This window comes from Cryptotermes secundus, unplaced genomic scaffold (assembly GCF_002891405.2).
Source record: "Cryptotermes secundus unplaced genomic scaffold, Csec_1.0 scaffold510, whole genome shotgun sequence".
NCBI classification, from domain to species: domain Eukaryota; kingdom Metazoa; phylum Arthropoda; class Insecta; order Blattodea; family Kalotermitidae; genus Cryptotermes; species Cryptotermes secundus.
The window spans coordinates 183,734-207,017 of NW_019745083.1; the positions used below are offsets into that span (position 1 = coordinate 183,734).

Sequence of the window (23,284 nt, forward strand, 5' to 3'; positions counted from 1 at the left end):
AATGAAACTTCCAGACGTAAACAAATATTTTTTGTGGGAAAAAATAATATAAGCAACAGTTACTACAGTTTAATGTGCCTGATTACATCTTTCATAAATGCATTTTCAATATTATCAAACTAAAGAATCAGTATCCGCATCTAACCTGAATGCGTACCTTGAATACCATCCAAACAAATTTCAATTCCAATTCACTGTTGGCTGTAATGAATATAAGGCGTGGCATAAGTAGAATAATGTTTCTTGAGCCACGGAAAATGGTTATAATTAATACATTTAATTCCATGACATAATTTCATGTAATAAATTTAATTTATTTTCAGTTTCTAATTCGTAATATAAGGATATATAAAATTTACAATTAGTTTTCTCATTTGATTGGCAGTTGTACAAAACAACATGGCACCTTTTAGTTTGTGAAAACTGCTTGACATGGGCAAAGAATATATTTCGAAGCCTAAGTGGAGCTCTACGCTGGGTAAAATATTGAAATTGTTTAGAGCACGGCTGTGATTTTTGTTGGAATGTCATTATGTACAGGAAGTGACTCTCATTTTTATACATTGCCAGCGCTAACAATTCTTGAGTGCATCAAGACCAATTTATTAAACTAATGAAGTGTAATAATTCATTCTTACACATTATGCTTTTGCTAGACAAAAAAAAAAAAGTTTTTGAGATATTGAATTCAGTAACATTTGTAGGATTGGTGTTAAGTAATACAGTAAAGATATTCGAATCTGTTTCTTGTCATCACATCCATATAAACTGTTATTTCATAGATAACTGATATTTTTATGCACTTACAAACTTATGTATGCACATTTCGGTTTCAGATAATAATGATAGACTAATAGAGTCATAGAATGACAGCAGTTATGGCGAATGGAAATTGGGATCCCGGTTGGTACAGAATTTATTACTTAGATGTTAATTTTTCTTTAAAGGTATAGCATAGTTTTTAGAATATGTATATGTGCTTGGAACATTTTCACTGGCACTATATTTATATGGCAAAATATTAAAAATGAAATAATAATGAATTCCCATCAGTCTGTTTTTAAGAGCATACTTTGCAAATAAGAATAATGTAATAGGTCTGAGCTAAAATGACCTTAAGTTTCATAAATCATATGTCTTTAAATATTTATAGATTGAAGTGCACTTTAGCATCGTTATACCAATGTGAGCTTTGCTTTTTGCCGTCCCACACTAAAGATCCAAAAGATGTGATAGCTAAAAAGTTGCATCTGATTGTGTATTGATGTCATCAATTTTTTCTTCAATCATTACATATCTTTGTTGAGATTTCTTTTTATCCAGCATCGATTGTATAGAGCAGGCATGTCCAAATCGTCAATCGCAGGACGATTTTTGGTCGATCTCATAGGCCTATATGGAAATTATACATGAAAAGCATGTAGTTCACTTGTAATATAGTATGATTATAGTCAGATTTTGTAAGGAAAATACGTATTAGTCATTCCTATTTTTCCGTTCTTAATGAACAAGGTAAGTCCATACTTTAAATGTATGTTGCTTTTACAACAAGAATCATGTGTCATGTTATTTTTACCAATATTTTTCTTAAAACGAGGTACAATGATAGGAGGGGCTGGTAGATCACTGACAGTTTTGACACTAGAAAGTCGATCACAACCTGTTTGAAGTTGGGCATGCCTGCTATAGAGCATAATTTTGTTACAGTATTGTGAACCATTGTTTTACACAACACTGTGCTATCAAGTAGACCACCTCTGTGGTCTAGTGGTCAGAGTTCCTGCCTACAGATCCAGAGGTCTGGGTTCAATTCCCGGCGCTACCAGATTTTCTGAGAAGTAGTGGGTCTGGAATGGGGTCTGTTCAGCCTTGTGATGATAATTGAGGATCTGTTTCAAGGAAATAGCGGCTCCGGTCTAGAAAACCGAAATTAATGGCCATGGGGATTTGTTGCACTGACCACATGACACCCTCTCTCCACTAAAGTTGGCACTAACTTTGCCGACAAGCGGCCATCGCTTGGTCAGTATAGTTTGCTTGTGGACTAAAACCATGGAGGTTGTTTGTTTCTGTGCTATCAGGATGTTTTCTATTAAACTTTCTATGTCATCTCCTTGAAGACCACTGTGCTAATTCATCATGTAGGAATAATTTAAGGTTTACAGTATATGTTATTTTTGAACTCGTTATTTCACAACACAGTAAAATTGTTTGTACATAACTTAAAGCAACTAAATGCTGAACTGGTAATTGTATTGAGACAATCTAGGAAGCATTGTGTGACTAAGTGATGGTTCAGTAACCACCTGTGACAGGTGTGGGCTAACAGATTTCTAGCCAGCATGTCAAAAGATAAAGTGGATTCCCTGTACTTTGCTGTTATCCAAAAACCACACGGCTTTATGTGGTTTCTTGTCAGTAACACATGAGTACAAAACGTAATAACTGCAAGAGGTTAACAATTGGTGTGTCCTTTTTAGAGAAAGTGTGGTGTAACACATTTCGCCAGATCCTTCAGTCCTTTCATGCTATTCAAGGGCCATGGTATTTCTGTAAAGTGATTGGCTGTAAGCTGGACAATTGGGGGTCATGTTCCTTTAAGGATGTTATTATTTCCAAAGGGCACCATGCTGCTTAGTCTAACAAGTACTCTGGCCTGTCTGTTGTAGGTAAGGCAAGGTGCATAACTAACCACACACTTCCATAAATTTCCAAGATTTAGAATATATAATATTTCCTCTATGGCCTTTATACACCATCATGACCTGCCAGACATGGGAGTAGCGTTGTCAGTACCTTTAACTCACTCAAGGAGAAGACCAACATCTGTGATATTTGGTACCAGATTATTTAAGTATCATAAATTACACACTCCTCAAATTACTGTAATAAGTAACTAAAGACTAATTTAACATTTCCATATATGTTACATTACATTTTTCAATAAAATGACTTCATACTCCTACACCAGAATGTTATGGTAGGGTTTGCATACATACCATAGTGTGTATTGATTTTTTTCAGCTCTCTCCCGGCTTTTAGCATCACTGGAAGAAGCCAGACAAGTTCTTCCAAGCTCAGAAGAAGAATTTGGGTTTCTCAGTGACTTGCTACAATCAAAAGAACTGCATGCCTTAGTAAAGGTTCACAATAAGATAATCAGCAATGGGAAAGACGAGAAGTTCCATCCTACGCTTTCAAATTCAATGCAAATTGCATTGGAGGTTCTGGATGTGGTTGGGCCGAGAGCTGCTTTAAGAGAAGAATGCAAAGAAATTTTTATGCTGCTCCAAAAACCTCACATTCAGGTGAAGTATTGCGCTGAAGTTGAGCTCAGTTTAAAATTAGGTCAAGAAACTTTTTAGCATTACGTGTTTTTGAACATAAATATGTATAGTAATGTTGTCCCTGTGCTTAACTTATGCCATGAAGACATGGGGAGTGGATACACATATTCTTGACCTCAGCACTAGTTTGCGGTAAGTTGTCAGATTCACACCCTGACTGCTTTACTCCTGGTGAATGATTGCTGATGGTACCCAATGAATAGGAGATAGGGTTTGCTGCAGAACCTGTCTGGCTAACATGGAGGGGAGAAAAATCTCCCTGGCCTCGAGCTCCAGCCCCTTGGCCATCCAGCTCATAGCCAGTCATTATACTGACTGCACTATCCCAGCTCCCTTAAACTTAAATATCCAGGATGTAATCTCTGTGTAGAGTGGTGTAAAAGTAGATATAATTTTTTACCTTGTTAGGCATGCTTCACAAAGTGAAGAACAATGCCTTATCTTGTGGTTTGTGTCTCTGTCCTCATGTCTGTGATCTAGGGTCAGTGTCTAAATCATTGGACAGATTTATTTCAAGTTGATCATAGGAGACTTGCTTATAGCCATTACTTTTCACATTTGCTTTAGAACGAATGTTATTTCAGTTAGTGAGATATCTTGCTAGAGAATCAGTTGTCCTTCAGAATGGCAATGCACTGTAGACTTCTCAGGGTGCCAGGCTGAATCATGGGCTTAGCATTCTAGTCTTGCAAAAGCTACATTTACCCTACATGTACAGTAAAACCTGCCTTAAACGGACCCTTTATTAAACGGAAATCTGTCTTAAATGGAAATATTTTCAGGTCCCTTGACTTTGGGGCTGAAAAAGGTGTTAAATAACCTGGATTAAATGGAAACTGTCTAACGCGGACAATGGAAATCAAAATAAGCCTTTATATGGAAAATTTCCAGTCTTCCGGAATGCATCATTTAGAATAATTTTAGGCATCCTATACATTCTACAGAATTTTGTTTTCCCTAACTCTTTAAAATAAGCTTCTAACGGTACTGCACTACCTGCACTGAGATTCAGCAGAATTGTTTTCCCCTTCTGGAAATTGTATTCAGTAAGGACTCTAGGCCTACAGTTTTACTTTAGCAGTTGTCATCATGGCTACAAAGACAGGAGTTGTGCTTGATCTTAACACAAGATTAGAAGTGATTCATGCGAGTGAGCGTAATAAATTGTCTGTTAAGCAGATCATGAAGATGTTTAACGTCAGTAAAACTCAAGTGTATGAGATTCTAAAGAAGAAAACGGAAATTTTGAAGCAGTGGGAAACTTGTGCTAATGGAAAAATAAAAAGAGAACTTAAGAAAACTGCAAACAAAGACATTAATGAAATAGTGTGGGAGTTGTTTGTCAATGTGAGGGTGAAAAATCACCGGTTGTTGGGTCCTGTGGTACAGGAATATGCTAAAGATGTTGCTGAAAAACTGGGGAAGACTGAATTCAAAGCATCTAACAGATGGTTGGAGAGTTTTCGCAAAAGACATCGGATAGTTTTTAATGAACTTTGTGGTGAATCAAGTGATGTAAATAGTGTGACCATTGAGGAATGGGAAGCAAAATTGCCATCCATAATTGAGGGATATGAACCTGAAAACATAGCGAACGGTGATGAGACTGCACTGTTCTTCCGCGCGCTTCCGAATAAATCGCTATGTCTGAAAGGTGAAAAATGTTTGGGAGGAAAACTGTGCAAAGAAAGATTGACTGTTTTTCTATGTGGTTTTATGTCAGGTAAAATGGAGAAAACCTTAGTGATTGACAAGGCAGCAAAGCCACAATGCTTCCGAAACATGGACATACAGAAACTCCCCGTTGAGTGAATATCCAAAAAAAAAAGGCATGGATGATGTCACAGATCATGGAGGAATGGTTAATGGTCTTCAATGATAGAATGAAAATGCAAAACCGGTATGTTTTGTTGTTCTTGGATAACGCAACATGCCACCCCCATATCGAACTTTCCAAGGTGCAACTTGCTTGGTTCCCTCCAAACACCACTAGTGTTTCTCAACCAGTGGATCAGGGCATCATTCGGAATGTTAAGGTCCACTATCATAAATTATTAATGCAATCTTTGCTCGTCAATATAGATTCTACATCATCCGCCTCTGAACTTGCAAGAACTGTCTCGGTTCTAGATGCGGTTATTTGGATAAGTCAAGCAGTAAAGGAGTTCTTACCAGAAACTGTGACAAAGTGTTTCGAAAAAGCAGGATTTTCTATGGTAGAAGTTACTCCTAGTGTAACACACAATGGACCAATAACTGGTCTAAGTGCATGGAGAAACCCACCCCCTCCCATAATACACAATAATACTCCTAGTGCAGAAAATGAGAATGACCAGAAGGACTTGCAACATTGCATGAATGAAGCTGCTTTCAGTAACTGCAATGCTGAGGACTACATCAACATAGACAAAGATGTGCAAACAGAACCAGACACAACAGATATCGATGTATTAGTTGAGAATTTTAGAGAAAATCGAAAAAAGGAAGAGAGGAGGAGGAGGAGGAAGAGGAAGAAGATGCAAATGACATTGTGATAGAAGAAGAAAAGTGTAGAGTGAAGACTTATCAGGATGCTGCCAACAGTTTAAAGGTACTTCAGGAGTTTGCCGTGCAACAGAACACTTCAGACATGCTTACTCTAATTTCTCAAGCTAAAGTTTTGTGGAAAGTTAGGCAGCCAAGCGAGTAAACTGCATGCAAAAAACTCTGCCGGAGTTCTGGTAAAATTATAAAAAGTGAGTACTGCAGTTTTTTCCTGTTCAGTGTAATGTTTGCATGTGTTCAATGATTATAGTATGAATAAATTAATGAGCATGTTTTGTTTTGTCTCAAATACGTTTTGTTCTGGTTTAGTTATTATAGTATACCTTGATTAAACGGAAACCTGGTTTCAGCGGAAATTTTTTCTGGTCCCTTGAGATTCCGTTTAAGACAGGTTTTACTGTAATGAGTTTCCTGTAAAGATAAAATTTTTCCTATGCTTAATTTAGCACCTCACCAGGAAGACTTGAGTGAGTACATACTAATTGTGGCACCAAATGGAAATTAGTGGTCAGCTTGATGCTCTTGGGAAAGTGCCCCCAGTAGTCACTGGATAGGAAGCTGGATGAGTCCCAGACCAGTTTGGGCACAGTGGTAAAGAGAATTCCTGCCCCTTCCAGGAATTGGACCCCATGATCGTCCAGCCTGTAGCCTAGTGATTTTACAGACTGAGTGAGAAGGAAGATTTTGGAGAGGATCAAAGGGGCTTGTCCATGTCCATTGTGTTATTTACTGAAAATATGGAATGGAGCTTGTTTATAAACATTATGTACATTTTTTATTACTTAAGCACTTATTTCCACACTTCTTTCATTGTATATTTTCATACTCTGAGATAATAATTGTATTGTTTGTCTTTCAAAGCTACAGTTTCTCTGAATCCTTTGTTATGCTATATTTTACTTCTAAACTCATAACTTCATAAAATTAAGGAAAATAATTTCCATTTGTGTGTTATGTTCATTGTTTGCTTGATGTGAGTAACCATGAGGAACTTGTTTTGTTTTTTTTTTGCGTGGATTCATAATTAAAGTAACATTATGCTTTTTTAATGCTTCATACTGAGAGAAGTGAAAGTTCAGTTTGAATTTAGCTTCTTCAAAATTAGAATATAAGATTTTTTGTGTTCTTGTATGTGCAGGGTTTGCTTTGTGCACATGATGCAGTTGCACAGAAGGACTATTTTCCTCGATTGCCTGAAATACCTCTTGAAGTGGATGAGGATGAAGAGACAATTAAAATTGTGCAGCTAGTGAAGAGCAATGAACCACTGGTATGTTATTTTTATTGTACTCATCATTCTGTGTTTTGTACATTTGAGAATATGAGGAATCTTTTAAAAAAATTTTGGAGGAATTCAGTTTTGAGAGTTAACCTACTTTAAGATTTGTTAGATAGAATTGAGTGGTTACAATGTCATTTAATATACAGAATGATATTTAATATGTTTATTTCCTTTACAGTTTGTTTGTGAACAGTTGTAATATTTTAATAGAAATTCTTGGGTTCCCTCCCCTCTCCAGTGAGGTACTTCCCATGTCTCTCTGTTCGTTATGCTGACTTAACAACTGTGTACAATTTTACAATAGTGGAAACTACTGTCCTTATAACTATTTAAGAATACTGTACTGTTGTATATATTGTATTTCTTATAGTGTGATACTTTAATTATCAGTGTGTTTATAGTTTGTCAAAGGTGTTTCATTATATATTTCATGTTGCTTTAAAAGCTTTTATAAATCTCTACATCTATTCTTTTTATAACTTGCTTGCACAGAGTGGTGCCCAAACTGTTGAGCCCATTGTGGTAAGTTTCTCTGTCCTGCAGTGGGAGATTTCACAGTTCTGAATTTTCCGTATTTGTGCCATTGTCTCTTTCATTGTTCCATGCATTTGGCTGCACTGTTGACTTGTAGTTTATTCATTCCCCTTCGCTCTCCTAAAATACTAAAGAATTCTGCCCTGGCAGTCTTCTGAAGTGATACTTTTTTGAATACGTAGTAGAAGCTGTTCCTTGTTTTATTTTTCCCTGCAGAGAGCTGTACTTAATACCATGATAAATTTTTATGTAATTCTGTTGGAATATACAGTTACATAAATGAAAGAAAAACCTAAATGATCAAAGACAAATTTCTGCCCTCTATCCTGTTTACTTCAACACTCATGACCCCAACATCCACTTCCACAAAAGTATATTAAAGTTCAGAGATACGCATTGTTTTATTTAATTCACTTTTGTCTTATCACATTTTTAATTCTTCATGTATGTGTGCTATATATGTGTTGTCACATTTGGTCTAGTGTACATTGACTTTCTGATGGACAGCTTTTAAAGTTTCAGTTGATTTGCCTTCCTGAATAGTACGGAATGTATATTGGAAATGTGGTGCTTGCATTAACATAGAAGTACAGTAGTTTACTCCATGATCACAGAGGAAACAGCATGGGGATTTTCCCTGACTGAAGTGGACTCTTTCTACTTAAACGGAACCTTATGACTGATTACTGTAAGTGTCAGCACACACTTACTACTAGGCTTGGGCCATTCCTGCCTTCAAGCATGCCTTGCAACATGTAAATAAATTTTGTGACATGTTGTGAAGTTCTGAGGTGAATAATTTGGCACACATTTAAAGCATAACACACTGCTGCTTTTACACTGCGTAAATTGAAAGTTCACTTATAAAAACCCACAAGAATGAATTCTCCAAAGTAATTTGTATGAAAGCTTGTCAGAGAGTGATGGATTATGGGTTCAGTTTGTGACAAAAGGAAGCAATCCAACAGTCATATGCTAACTGAAAGAAAAGTCTAAGTTATTCACATGTGATTAGAGATCAATGCCCACTAACTGTTAAAACACTTGGTGTAAAACCTGGATTTCTGCTGAGATCTGTAGACATCTTCTATATCCTAGGTGATGATCACTGTTATGGATTACTCAAAGAAAAATAAAATGAATGAATGAATGAATGAATCTGCGCTCGTGGTCACAAGATGAATTAAATTTTTCCCACATATAATAAGATGTGCATGTGTTTGAGCAGTCAGATTATGTGACAAGTATTCACTTTTGCGAATTGTTGATGCAAAATGTGCCATTACACGATGTACTATAGAAGTAGGAGTGGTGTGCTGCAAGTTCATGGCATGTTATTCACATCAAGACTCTGAAGAATGTGTCATAAAACTTGTTTACATGTTGCAAGGCAGGCTTAATGTCAGAAGGGACTCAGTTCTTTTAAATACAGTAAGTTTGTATCACCATTTTACCAATAATCAGTAATGACATTTTGTTTAAGTACTGAGAGAGCCAGTGGCCAGTGCAGGGGAAACAGCTCCACTGTTCCCTCTATAGTACATGCAGGAAACTATCTTTGTGATGTCATAATCAGCACATATATGGCACATGCAACTGTAATTGTACAGCATTCAATTAATAGTTTAAGGGATGAGGGCAGAACATGGGCTTGAAGTGGTTGGTTTGTCTTCTTAACATTATTGGTGAGAACTGCAGTGGATAAATGATCTTTAAAATTCTGTCTGTTTTTATTATTCAGAGGATTTTTTAAATACAGTTGAAATATACCTCAGTTGGAAAAATGAACTCTAAAGAGTCGTATCCTGCTGTTCATTCTTGCCACTAGGTGGAGCTACATTGATGAATATTGCAAAATGGCACCCAGACCAGAAAAGACACGTCATGTGTTGGCTTTTCATGAAATGAAATCTGTTGTAACAGTGCAGCAGCAGATTCGCTATATGTATGGAGGGGTTCCATTAAGTAAACTATCAATTCTTGGTTTGTACAAACGTTTTATGAGTGATGGTTGTGTCTGTAAAGGAGAAAGTATTGGCACACCATCTGTGAATGAAGAACACATTGAAAACATTAAGCAGTCATTTTTGTGCAGTCCCCAGAAATTGAAAATTTGTTCAGCACAGTGTTGCTGACAGCACTAGATGAACTCAAGAGGTAGATCGCAGATGCCTGTACAAGGGTGACCACAGTATTCTCCAAAAAGTGTGGCAGGAAGTTAAATATCAATTTCATATTGCTCAAGTCACTTCGGGTTCTCATGTTGAACTTTGTTAGTTTTTATAACACCTTTTTCAGTTCATGTTTCAGGTGGTTTATAGTTCTTAACTCTGCCTTAAAAATTGCTCTGGGTGATAAAAGATTGAAATCATAAAGGTCATTTATGGACAGTCTGTATAAACTTTTATTGAAACTTAGTATTGGTGTTGGATATCCGTATTCCTGAAGAATGTCATCTTCTCAGATGTGACGCCATGTAGATCTTGTGTGAACTGACATTCCTCCGAAATCTTCACAGAAGATCTACACAGTGCCACATCCCAGAAAACGGCATTCTTCATGGTCACTGCCGTGAAAACCAAAAATCTGACATCCTTATTCCTGTTCTATTCCTTGTAATATTAGGTTATGATTATCCTGACACAAGTCATAGTTTTACTTGAGAGCATGAGTAGAATGTTTGTTTATTAGCGTGGTTCACATTGTTATAGTGTGCTTATTTTTACATTTTTATGCATGTTGTATTAAACGTTCAGCTTTGGTAAACTCTGGTTGTGCTCAATAAAACTTCATTAATAAAACCTAAATCAATTCCCTGCTATGAATTTTAAATGTTCATGATGGTCGACCAATGCCACTTGTTAGGTGCCATCTAATGCCAGATAAATTTAGCCTATATGACCACAACATTTTTCTTCAAGATCAAATTCCACATTATCCCATTTATGCACTAGTATATCCCTGCCTCCTTTAGATCCCCTTATTGGCTGCGTGTTGCGTTCCTGTGACAGTACACACATGGGTCCTGTAGGCATAGCGTCTCACACTATAGAGCATAAATAACATTGACCCCAAGTTTAAATATGGCCGCCATCACATCTCATTTCTCTGTATTGCTTTTTTTGTTACAAATAATTTTACATAATCCTTCATTGTGGGAACTAATCTTTGATACAGTGTTCACAGTTTTATTAAGCATTTCAACATATGTTTGAAGTTGTTGTCTTGAAATGTGTTTCTTTGTCAGGGTGCAACAATAAAAACAGATGAGGAGACGGGAAAAATTGTAATTGCTCGTATTATGCATGGAGGGGCTGCAGATCGATCAGGTCTCATCCATGTAGGGGATGAGGTGTGTGAAGTTAATGGCATCAATGTTGAAGGGAAAACGCCTAATGACGTCCTCAAAATACTGGTTAGTAATATAATATTAAACATGTAGTTTTTTCTTTAATATAATATTGGCTGGTTCTTCCCTAAACTGAAGTTTGAATTTAAGTTTATTTGTATTTACTCAGAAAAGTGACACTTCATTTTAATTCTTATTGCCTGACTGACAGCTTTTTAATTTCTGTTTTAAAACACATGTATGTATTCATGTCTTAATTGTACTGAAGTGTTCTTTGTTTTGATAATCATTTTTATAACTGGTATTTTATTTTCTACGCATACATATGTAGCCAGTAATGAATTTTTAATGTATTTTATCATTCTTGTTCATATCATTCAAATGCCAAAGTTGAATCATCTCATGCTGAGCACATCAATTCACAATTTTGCTACAATTTTTGCAAGGATTTAGTGGGTACCTTTATACTCTGTGTCCCCCCCCCCCATCTTCTCTGAGTTTACTTGTAGACCAACCTCCTTAGAAGCATCTGATAGGGTTTCTGTAATCTTCTGTATTTGTTGTTGCCCATCTGTATGAAATGAAGTTTATAAGCATGAACACTTACATGTACAGAAATTGGGCTGTGATATAGAGGATGGGGTCCATAATATCTGTAAAATATTTATCCTAGGATTCAGCTGAGTATGTGAAGAAATATTGTACATAAAGAAGACTAGCAAAGTTAACAGATGGTGAAGTTCCTGAAGACAGAAATATAAAATATATTATGCAAGAAGATGTTGAAGTATGGGGAGGTTCAGTGTGAATAAGATGTACAGAGGTTGTGGATTTACTAGGTTCGGTTTATGTTACAGCAAAATTCTGAAGGGACAATAACCTTCAAGTTGGTTCCAGCAGATGGAAAAGTAGGCATTCGGGAAAGTAAAGTACGAGTACGTGCCCATTTTGACTATTCATCTTCAACTGATCCCTACATACCATGCAAGGAGGCAGGACTTGATTTTATAAAGGGAGATGTGTTGCACATTGTAAGCCAAGATGATGCTTATTGGTAAGTCTGTCCATTATTTCATTGTGTACAGAATTTGTTGATTTCATAAGGCTGTATTAAATTTTCACTAAAGACCTTGGAAAACAAAGTGAGATGAATTGAATGGAGCAGAACATAATTTGGGAAGTTGATCACTTCACTGTACTGTAAAAAGTTGTGTAAAGGTACTAATATTTTTTCTGAAAAGGAAAACCTGACAGGGCAGCATGAATTGATGACAAGGTAAGATTTAAGTGAACACTACTGTTAGTTCCTCAGAACTCTAGCCATGGTAGAGGAGTCATACCATCTCTCACGGAGCTGGAGGTGGGGGGGCAGTCTTATCAGCTTATGTCAGCATGGAATATAGTGTCTTGGAGTGGTCAGGTGTCTAGTACCTTGTGTATCTACTCCTGGTCTCTGTAGGCAATGTTTTCTGCTTGGGGAGTAGCTCTGAACATCACAACAAGCGTAAAGCTTCGCGTGCTCAACAACAGCATTTACCTTTCTGTGCGGCTAAAGTTACAAGGCACTAACTATACTAGTGCAGCTGCAGCATTATTCACTCTGTGACCCTGGACCTGGCATGTCTTCTCTTGCTTAATGCCCCTACAGATTAAGAGCTTGAATCTGTAATTCACTCTGTAGTTTGATCATGTATTTTGATTTATCAGTTTATAAGTTTTGTAGTGACCATAATTATTGTTCCATATCTTTTCTTGTGTATCTATCAAATTATATTTGCCGTAGCTCTAAATACTGTTATGGTTCATTTTAATGCTGTTGGATGTCTGAATTTAGAAATATTAATTTTAGTCTTATTGTCCTTGTTAAGGTGGCAGGCCAGGAGGGAAGGAGATCGTAATATGAGGGCTGGACTGATACCCAGCCGAGCACTGCAGGAGCGTAGAATTCTACATGAGCGAACCCAGCAGGATAAAACATCAGAGGAAGGTGAGATAAGGAATCAGTGGTAAAGGTTTAAACAAATGTATTTTTTGTCACCACCTTGTGAACAGAAATTGTGTGTCTTTACATCATTTAGATATTGCACATATTGTAGACTTAATCTACACAGAGTGTTTCACTTAAGTTATCTAAAGAAGGAAATTTCTCCAATGAGTTGAACAATATGTGAACATTTTTACTCTACTTCTTCTTAGCAGAAGAGGATTTTAATTTTAATTTGCCATTATAATTTACGTTTTAATGTCATTAATGTCTGAGAAATACTTGTATAATGGAGCACATAGTACCAGCTGGCCCACAGTTTCTGTATTTTGCCCCGACTGTTGTGTTAAAAGGTTAACTTTGTCTGGCCCTGTGCTTGTGGGTTCACAGTGTAAATGAAATGCTCTGTGTTGAAACTTTACCCCTAACTTAGTAAAGATTTAATACACCTATTCTGTAGAAAGTTAGCGAGTGGCAAATAAATTTAAATTTGTGTAATGTGTGCTGAGTTGCACTTCTTGTTGATTCTTACACTGAGAGTGCTACTAACTTTGATATAAAAATAAAAAGATGAAATGTGTATATTGTGGAGTAACGAGAGTATAATTTTGCTGATGCTAGCATGTGTGTATATCTCTGGTTCCAGATTACACTGTAGGTTTCTCCCCCCTTCCTGACGGTAAATGTGAGTTGTTGACATTGCAACTGCATTGAATATCTTAACGCCTCACATTAATTATAGTATTTTCCTCACATTCTCCTGGAATTCTACAGCATGGCTTTGCTTGGGTTGGGAGGACACATGGTCTAAGTGCAGAAGCTTTAATTATAACAGTTTACTTGCAGTTTTGGTGCTGTATAGCTTGAATGTATTAAAATGTAAACTTTGTAAGTAATTTTTAACTCGTACAATAGTAAAGTATAATAGAACTATGTTTAGAAGCTAGAGATAACAAATTATCTGTTATATTTAAAACTTACATTTTGAAGCTGATTTTATTATTTTCTATTAACACTTCAGTTTGATAATGGAATTCATTTATTAATTGCAAGATATAGGTAGATAACATAATTTATGTTTTGTAACTGGATACAATGACTTGAGATACTTTTGTTTCTGGTATATTTCAGGGTCATACAGCGATGTGGTTTGGTCATTAGGCTTACATTTGCTGCCCGCTAACTTCCCTGTAGGTTTGTGCTCTGTTTCAGTCCTCCCTGGGTGTCAGTCCCCTAAGTCCCCTCGCTGTGCCTCTAAACCTAAAACTAAAAAGATTATGTATGACACAGCCGAGAATGATGACTTTGACCGTGAGGAGATTGCCACATACGAGGAAGTGGCAAAGCTTTACCCACGCCCGGGGCTTCACAGACCCGTGGTACTCATCGGGCCTCCGGGTGTTGGGCGCAATGAGCTCAAGCGGAGACTCATTGCTACCGACCAAGAAAAATATAAGACTCCTATCCCATGTGAGTATCATAGTATCATATTTTATTTTCTTTCATTTTCTGCAGCATTCATTCTGGAGGCTGGGTTTCATAGACCTGCAGAACTTGCTGGTCATAAGTAGAGTGGTTGAAATATTTGTCCATATATAAATATATGATTTTTCAACCCCTGTATTACTATTTAAGAAGCCAGAAGTCTTATATTGGCTTTGGAAATGGATGTGCTATTCCAGTGAGGTGTCTGGAATTTGTGGGATGTAACTAGCATCATAGTGCAAAGATTTCTTCATGCAGTTGCCCCTTTTGTAGTGGAACATGAAGCTCACATTGCCATTAAATCTTGTGTTAATCAATTCAACAGTTTACATCTTAAGGCTAGTTTAAATTCTTCTCATGCAATACAGCAGAATGTTTAGAGTTACACCATTATAAGGCAAGAGAGGAAGAGAGAAAGAATTACCTCACTGTTAAGTAAAAACAACTAAACATACTCATTACTTTTCATATGGTAGGAAAATGTATCAGTGTATTCTGCTGCCAAATTTTGAAATATGCCCAATAAATATGAAGAATTGGAAATCTGTTGTAGCAGATAGTATGTAGAGGAATGTTTCACAAATCTGTGAAATTATTATTTTATATTCTGCTAGTCCTTCTCTGCAGATTTAAAGGGAAGTGTATGTCATAAGCTTTTCTCAGGACTTCTTGTTATCTCTTCATTGAGCCAAATTTTAAACACTTACTGTAGGCACTCAAGAGCCCTAATTAGATGACATCCATGTAATTACCCATCTTTATTGTTATATTTCTTAATGATATTATATAATTTCTTTGATGATGCTTCATTTTGGCTTTCTTTCTGGTGTTTTCATGTTTTACTTTATTTCATGATTGATTGAATGAATGTAGATATGGCTTATTGCTTTTGTAATCGTATGAATGTAAGTATACAACATAATTTTGTTTCAGACACATCTCGTTCTATGAGACATGGAGAAGTGAATGGAAAGGAATATTTTTTTGTAACGAGAGAAAAAATGGAAGAAGAGATTGAAGCTGGAAAATTCATAGAATTTGGGGAATACAAAGGGAATTTGTATGGTACATCAGCAGAAAGTGTCAAGTCATTAGTAAATGCTGGATATGTCTGCATCTTGAATCCACATTACCAAGTCAGTTCCCTTTTCACCATTGATTTTATGTTGTACCTTGTATGATTTGCATAGGCACATCATTTTGTCCTTTTTCTTTCTTTCTAGGCCCTGAAAATGTTGAGGATTCCTCAGTTGAAACCATTTTTAATTTACATCAAGCCACCAGAATTTGATATTCTGAAAGAGACTCGTAACGCATGTTATGCCAGATCTACATTTGATGAAAATAATTCAAGAGGGTTTACTGTAAGTACGATTGTTTTTTATGTTCATCTTACCATTTTGTACTTTGTGGAAAGCCCTGGATTGTAGGGAACAGAATGCTAGTATAGACTTCCAGGTTTCATTGTAACGGTGTTGAAAGAACTCACACCCAACACAAGTGACTGGCTGTAGGAATTCTGCAGTAATTACCTTCAGTGACATTATCTAAATCTTATTTGCGTCTTGGTACTTCTCAGTAATATTAACACCTTGAGATAGGATTTCATACTTGATATTATGATTTTAGACCTTCACGAGCTTACATACAAGCTTTACCAGTGAGTCATATCTCTTTGATTTCAGGATGACGAATTTCGAGAAATGCTGCATAGTAGTGAACGTATAGAGTTCTTGTATGGGCACCTGTTTGATAAAGTTATTGAGAATTCCGATTTGTCAACAGCATTCGAACAACTATTACTAGCTGTAAAGAAAGTAGAAACAGAGCCTCTGTGGGTGCCAGCCTCTTGGGTTCAGTGACAACATTCAGGAAGATCCATGACCAATAAATTATCATTGGTAAGCATATTTATGACATTAGTTGAATAGCAACTGCACTGAAACCTTTGAACATACAGGTTAGTTGCCTTCATGAATTTTATATATTTTTAAGAGATATGATGGAAGCCATGTGATTTATGTGATAATGGTCTGTAATTTGATCCCCAGTTTAACTTAAATTTTGACCTCTCAGATGGTGGTGTAGCCATACCACTGACACCACCAGCTTTATTTGTAATCAAGATTTCTTTTTATAGTAATTACGCATAGGATGTAGTAAGGAATATTCAAGGGTGACTTAGCCCGATTCTTGGTTTCAAGAATAGGGTCTGTTTCACTCCTACAAAGACCAGGCAGGAAGCACCCCACAGAGTTTTCCTGGAAATTCAGTTCGAAAGTTGACAGGCGGGATCCTTTGGTAAAGTTACACTTGACAGGTTTTGAACCCCGTAAGTCAAAAGTGGGAAGGCCAGCAACCCACGCTAATGGTGTAATTTTTCAAGCAGCTGTCAAAAACGACGTTAGGACTTTAAGGTCCAAAGTCCCAAACTAAAGCTAGGTGATTGTAGCAGTGAGAATTATGGTTAACTCCCTAAATTCGAATTGTTCAAATCGGCCGAAATTAGGGTAGTAACTTGGAGGCAGAGTTGAAGCTGTGAAGATTTCTTGCTTCAAAGCAGAGTCAGTCTGCTAGAGCAGTCTCTGAACAACTCTCCAAGTGTACAGCCGAAAAATTGGCATCACTGGCAGCTTGGTTCGAAAGTCAAAGTTAAAAACAAAATTATGTTTAAGTGTGTTACTGGAACAGTCTCTGAATAACTGCAAAATTAATTAGACACAAAAATTAGTGTGAATCTTAATTTGGCTTAAAAGTTTAAGTGAAAGTGTAATCACTTCTAAGTGTTGTGCAAAAAAAAAGCAGTCACTAAATAACTAGCCAGGGACACGGTCGCCAAAGTTTGAGTGATTTCAAGTTTGTTTAAGGGGTTAAGGACAAGTGCTGTTACCTGAATATCAAAAAGTGCCCATTAAACAGTGTGTGGTTGTGCCTAGCTATAAACACTCTTATATTTCCCACTAAAGCGAGGCCCATATGTGGACTGAATCTCATCGCTCTAGTGCGAATGCAGTACCTATCACCTGTAGTTTCCGGTTTATCCTCCTTTTTCCTGAAAAGTAAACCTCTATAGTAAGCTTAATGGCACCCAGCATTCATGTAACCCATATCCGGCAAACATCAAATATCCACAACACCAACAAAAAAGCGAAGAATTGGACAAGAAGGACGCAGCAGCAACCTGGTGGAGCCCAACGTAAGGGCTGGACGTTTATAGTGTATGTTATACACTTTCACATATGACAGCTTCTCTGTCTATGCTACATGCATTTTGTGACCTGTTTAACATTAAGAATAGACAGTTTCTCGTATTGTGTGACATTGCAGTGGATAATAGCATAAAGCTGACTGCCCAGCTATATTGCAGGCTATGAGTTAATCATATGGCCAGAATTCTTTAAAATTTGTCATTTTCATTAGAATGAGTGAACTGAATTCTTTCACTATTGAAGAAATTTATCTACATCAGAGCCCAGCATGAGGGAAAAGTAAAGATATCCCTGTACTTAATTAATTAAGCACCACACCATGAAGACATGATGTGTAGATCTATATATTCTTTACCTTGGCGTTAAGTGGAGGTAAGTTGTCAACTTCACACACTATCCACTTTACCCCAAGGGAAAGAGGCCCCTCTACCTATTAGACAGGAGGCTAAGAAATAGAAAATTTGGCTTCATACAGGTGGCACTGTAAAAAATAGAAGCCCATGAGACAGCATGGTATATTCTTAATATTGGATCTACTGTATTAACCCTGCAGTATATGTAACTATTCGCCGGTCACGGTAGCCAAGCGGTCTAAGGCATGCACTGTCTTCGCTTGCTCGGAAGCCGAGATCGTGGGTTCAAACCCCACTCGGCATGGATGTTTGTGTGCATTTTTCTGTGTTTGTCTACAGGCAGAGGCCTTGCGACGAGCTGATCACTCGCCCAAGGAGTCCTACCGAATGTGTAAGATCTATAAAAACCGAAGTGAACGGAGAAGTTCATGGAAGTAGGTCTAGGCCCACTGGGGCTGTAGTGCCAAGGAAAAAAAAATGTAACTATTCGTGTATGCCATACTCAGGAATTTAAATTCAGTGAAAATAATGCCATGAGTGGCTTTCAGTTTTGCAAAGTAATCATCACTTATACCATTTCAAGGCTTTCATAATCAGTGTCTTGAAATATGCCCATGCCATCTGTTTAAATGTTGTGTAAAAGTCGTGTTGAAGTTTTCTGATTCCTGAAATTAAAAAACTTGTTGAATTACTTATTCAGTGTATGAAATTGGGTGCACTTTTCAGAAAGTGTTGTACACAAAACTACACATCAGAATCACTTCACACTTTGCATTGTGAAGAAGGAGTATGAACGAGGTATTTATGATTGCTGTTTAGTAGGAGAAAACAGAGTGATGTCATGCAGTATTGAATTGGGGCGAGGTTACATATTGACCGTTTCTTTTAACATATCCACAAGAGCATGAGATACTAGTAATAAGACTGAAATTAGGGTGAATCAGTCTGTTGTGTTCACATCTCCCAATTGTATAACGTCTGATCCCATCCAGAACTTTTCAATCAACTGATTGAATTCCATGAAACTTGGTTTGGACATCATTCCATTAGAGACTACAGTACTTTTGTATCTTTTAATTCTATTCCACCAATAATACTAACATTGAAGTTGTATCAGCTTGGTAGAAGGGACTAACACAAGTGGCAGTTCATGTAGGATCCTGAAATTTTGTGTTACAGAGCTTCAGAAAGTATCCAACATTGATTACAGTTGAGGTATCTTCTTATAGAATGTGTAATAATGATATGAAATTTGCATAACATCTGTATATATAGTTGTTTCATGCTGGTGATGTATGTATGTGTTTGAACTGAGAGCATTTCAAATCCTAAGGCTATTTTCCTCTTAAGAGCCCAAACTAAAGATCCGTGATACAGTTACAAGAATCGTATGGGTGATTATGAAATTGGATATGGGCAAACACAAAAAGACAGTGTGGGAGTTAATGTGTTAAATTTTTCAGATATGTTGATGGTTCAAAAAGTTTGAATTTATATCTGACATTCTTAAGGAAGTAGAAATTATACAAAGAAATAACTCACTAAACTGCATGATTATTATTTATAAATCCTGTCAGCTCCTCTGTCTAGACTTATTGCCATAACTTATTGTCTTTCACTGTTTTATATTGAAGACATATGTGTTATATAAGGAAATATTTTGTCAGTAATCCTGACACATTGCCAAGGGATTGATGAAGTGTTTATTCTCTTACATGGAAGGGGAACATGTTTTGTTCATAGCTGTACTAGTAACTATTTGGAACACAAGTGTTTTGGATTTGCAATCTCTGTGTTTAATATCTGACTTCTCAGAATGGTATTTATTTTTTCCAGATGAAGAGTGACATTGAAGGAAGAAAGTATTTGAATATATGCCCATTTTCAAAGTGCTCCTTGTTGTTGGCATGGACTTCGTTTTCATATATAGAAGCTGTGCGACATTTGTCATTATCAAGTTCAGCTTGTTATGTACTGTTCTGGTTAAACATGTGGGGGATGTTTGGGCTATATTCATATGTTTGCTTGATCGTTATTGCAAAGTAGTGTCGTTTGGGTGGGCACTGCTTCTCTCCATGTCATATTAGCTGAAGCTCTTGTTAATTGTTATATCCCAGATATGCATGGGGACGTATGTCATTTAGCTCAGGCCTTGAATGGTTAGGCCCTGACCAATCACTGCCATGCTAATGTTGTTGTCAGGAAATGGGACTTTGCAAGAAAAGTGTATCTGTAGCCCATCTCATATGTTAACTGCAGATTTCAATCTTGTACCAAAGATATCCATGTTGATCAGATTTGTAAGATATTGGAGAAGGCATGAAAATTCCCTCTGTTAATAATGGGATCTACAATAATAATAATAATAATAATAATGACTGCAGTAATTAGTTTTTTTGTGACTCAAATCACAGATAAGGAAATGTCAGTGTGCAGTTACTGAAGGTTCTTTACTACCCGATGTGGTCACACATTAGTTTCCTTGATTCCATAGTTTGCAGCTCAGCGATCATGTCACATTGTGATAAACAGGGATAACTTATATTCATTGTTCACTGCCAAAATTTGTTCGTTATTAAATCTAGCTCACAGTTTACGTGATTTGCAATTATCTGTATCAGGCTCTGGATTTATGCCTGCATAATTGGCAACTAAGGTGACTATGTTTGAGATATAAATATTGAATACCTTGATGTACAGTATGTCACCTGCACTGCTCCACATCTGTCAGTATCCATTATTTATATTACAGCTGGCAAGATCTCTGTGCATATCTCTCACTAATACATTTGTTAGGGAGACCTTTTCCCTGTTTATCATGTTTGTAGGCTGTTGGACTTTTTCCATTTCTCATGTTGAAATACTGTTTCAAATCATGAAATGAGCTTATTGTATTGTTCAAGAACACATTGTTGACTGTACACAAGGAATACTTCTAACATTGTTTAATTTAAGTCACATTGAGTGTATTTTCATATGTGTTTTCTTAAAGCTAGACACCATGTCTTTGCAGAGGATATTTTGTATTCATCTGATATATTCTAAAGCATTGCAATAGTAATACTGTAGAACTTGATTGGTGGTTACTCCTTTATTTTTATTTTACAACTGAACAAGATCTTGACCATTCCTAAAGAAAATTGTAAATTTACTGTTTTTACATTATGTAGTATTGTAAAATGAAGATATGGGAACCTGGAATTTGATCTTTGTCAACATGGCTGATATGCAATAATTAGATTTGTGTTAAAAATTGTATATATTTGTTATTTATCCATTTGTTTAACAGGTACAATTATTATGTATTAGTACACTTTTTGTGCAAATATAAAGACTGGAGATGTGCAAGAAAATTTTATAACAGGTACATGATGACTGAGAGCCGTGATGCAGTGAGATTGAAGTTTAGCATCAGCACTTTTTGGATGTAATGAGTGAATAACTTGTTACTTTATTGTTTGTGAAAGGGGTTGGATGTAACACTGGGGAGACAGTTTACTTTGATGTGCCTCGCACACTGGAGTTGTTATGTTATCTTCAGGCTCAGAGTATATGCAGCTTCTAGTGGCCAGTGTCATTCCAGGGTTTGAAGTATAATGACTGCAGGAAGAGTTTAGAGCTTTTGAAATCATTTCACATTCCTTGGTATGTTTTCAGGTTTATTATTTCAATATTATAAACACTTATGTACTAAGGATTATTATTACCATCGTGAGTGTATATGAAATTAGATATTTCCACAAAATTGGGTGAAATGAGTATGTGCATAATTTCAAGTGTAACTTCAAATAATAATTCCGTGATTTAAATGTGCTCGTGTGTAAAATGAGAGAATTTGAAGATGAGATCGTAGGCTTAGAGACATTTGTTGTTTTCCTCAGTTCTTCAGATGATATTTGGAACATAACACAGAACTGGCTATAGATATTTGTACTGTTTCTACAGAAATGGTTTGTGTGATCTTTTCAGCAAGGGTACCATTCACATTGTATGATCAGGTTGGTCAGTTCTAAAGTTTTGTGTGATGTTACAGTCCTTTCTTTTTCTTTCCTCTTCTAATCCCACTGGCATGCCTTGATGGTTTTTGAGACGTCTTCCCCGTTCAGGTTGATAGCTGCTTTTATGGCTGTGAAACATCACTCAGGAGGTGTAAAGGGAAAGTTATCCCTGTCCTTAATTAAACACCACACCATGAAGGCATATGGGATAGCAGAGGCATGGCTCTGCATGCTCTCAATCTCAGTGCTAGATGGAGTTGAGAGGTTAGCTTCATGTCCCGACCCTTTCGTCCATCGGGGAAGAGCCCTTGGTACCCGTTGGATAGGAGGCTGAGTGACCCCCAGAACTGTTCTGGAGACTGGAGAAAAGAAAGATATCTTGCCTCTGCCAGGAATCAAACCCTGATTCCACAGTCATCCATTGCATATCTTAGGCTGTATACTTGCTGAACTATCCCAGCGCCATAAAACAGATGAGAGTAAAAAAACAATTTAGTTAACAGACAGCATGCATCCAGTTTTATAATAATATTGAGGCATTTGTTTCAGAAAATTTGGCATGATTTTGTGTTTGTATTTTGTCTATTATTCCAGTGGGTTAGTAGCTTCTGTGGTGTGTGTCTTCTTCAGAAGTTCGAAGTATTTGGTCCTAACATATTTTTTTGTGAGGTTATATAGTGTTTACCTGCAGTAATATTTTCTTTAATGTTTAATATTAATATTTTAAGAATTTCATGTTAAGTTCCAGTAAAGAATGTTTAAAGAAATTTGAAGTACTTGCAAGCTGACCGTTGCACTTTTAAATTAAATTGTATCTTCATGGCTGATATTGTTGATAAGGGCACAGATTCCTGTTGCTTAGGAGAAAAGTATGGGTTCTGTATGAGAAGCCTGAATGCCCATGCCCTTGTGCAGCTGCACCTTATGGGAAAGGATTAATTTGTCTTAGTCCTGAAATTTAAAAAAGAAAATAATTTATTTCTCCAGCTACAGACAGCTCTGTTTAGGAGTAAAGCATAATGTCTGTTAGAATTAACAAATACCAGCTTGATGAAGTAGTACATCTCAAATGGACAGATTGTATGACATTGTTACCTGGCCATCCAAATTATGCTGTGGCTGGCCACTCACTCTGTTTTCATCATATTTAACATGATTTGACTGTATTTAAATGAGTTATTGTTAAATAATTCTGTCAG

General features: G+C 36.6%; 1 protein-coding gene across 6 annotated transcripts; it reads left to right on the forward strand.

Moving 5' to 3' along the window:
* Positions 1–392: 392 nt before the first annotated feature.
* On the forward strand, positions 393–22,119 carry LOC111874888 (MAGUK p55 subfamily member 7). Of its 6 annotated transcripts, none has more exons than XM_033755646.1 (13): positions 393–478; positions 837–903; positions 3,025–3,308; positions 7,030–7,161; positions 10,955–11,122; positions 11,914–12,110; positions 12,925–13,043; positions 13,687–13,725; positions 14,172–14,510; positions 15,459–15,661; positions 15,749–15,889; positions 16,211–16,426; positions 19,924–22,119. In XM_033755646.1, exons 2-12 carry the CDS (start codon positions 867–869, stop codon positions 16,385–16,387), a joined length of 1,836 nt encoding a protein of 611 aa, XP_033611537.1. In that variant the 5' UTR covers positions 393–478; positions 837–866; the 3' UTR covers positions 16,388–16,426; positions 19,924–22,119. The 6 variants fall into 6 exon arrangements, with proteins under 6 accessions (XP_033611537.1, XP_023726515.1, XP_023726512.1 ...); XM_023870747.2 differs by having other exon boundaries at positions 14,331–14,510; XM_033755647.1 differs by having other exon boundaries at positions 398–620.
* The last annotated feature ends 1,165 nt before the right edge of the window (positions 22,120–23,284 follow it).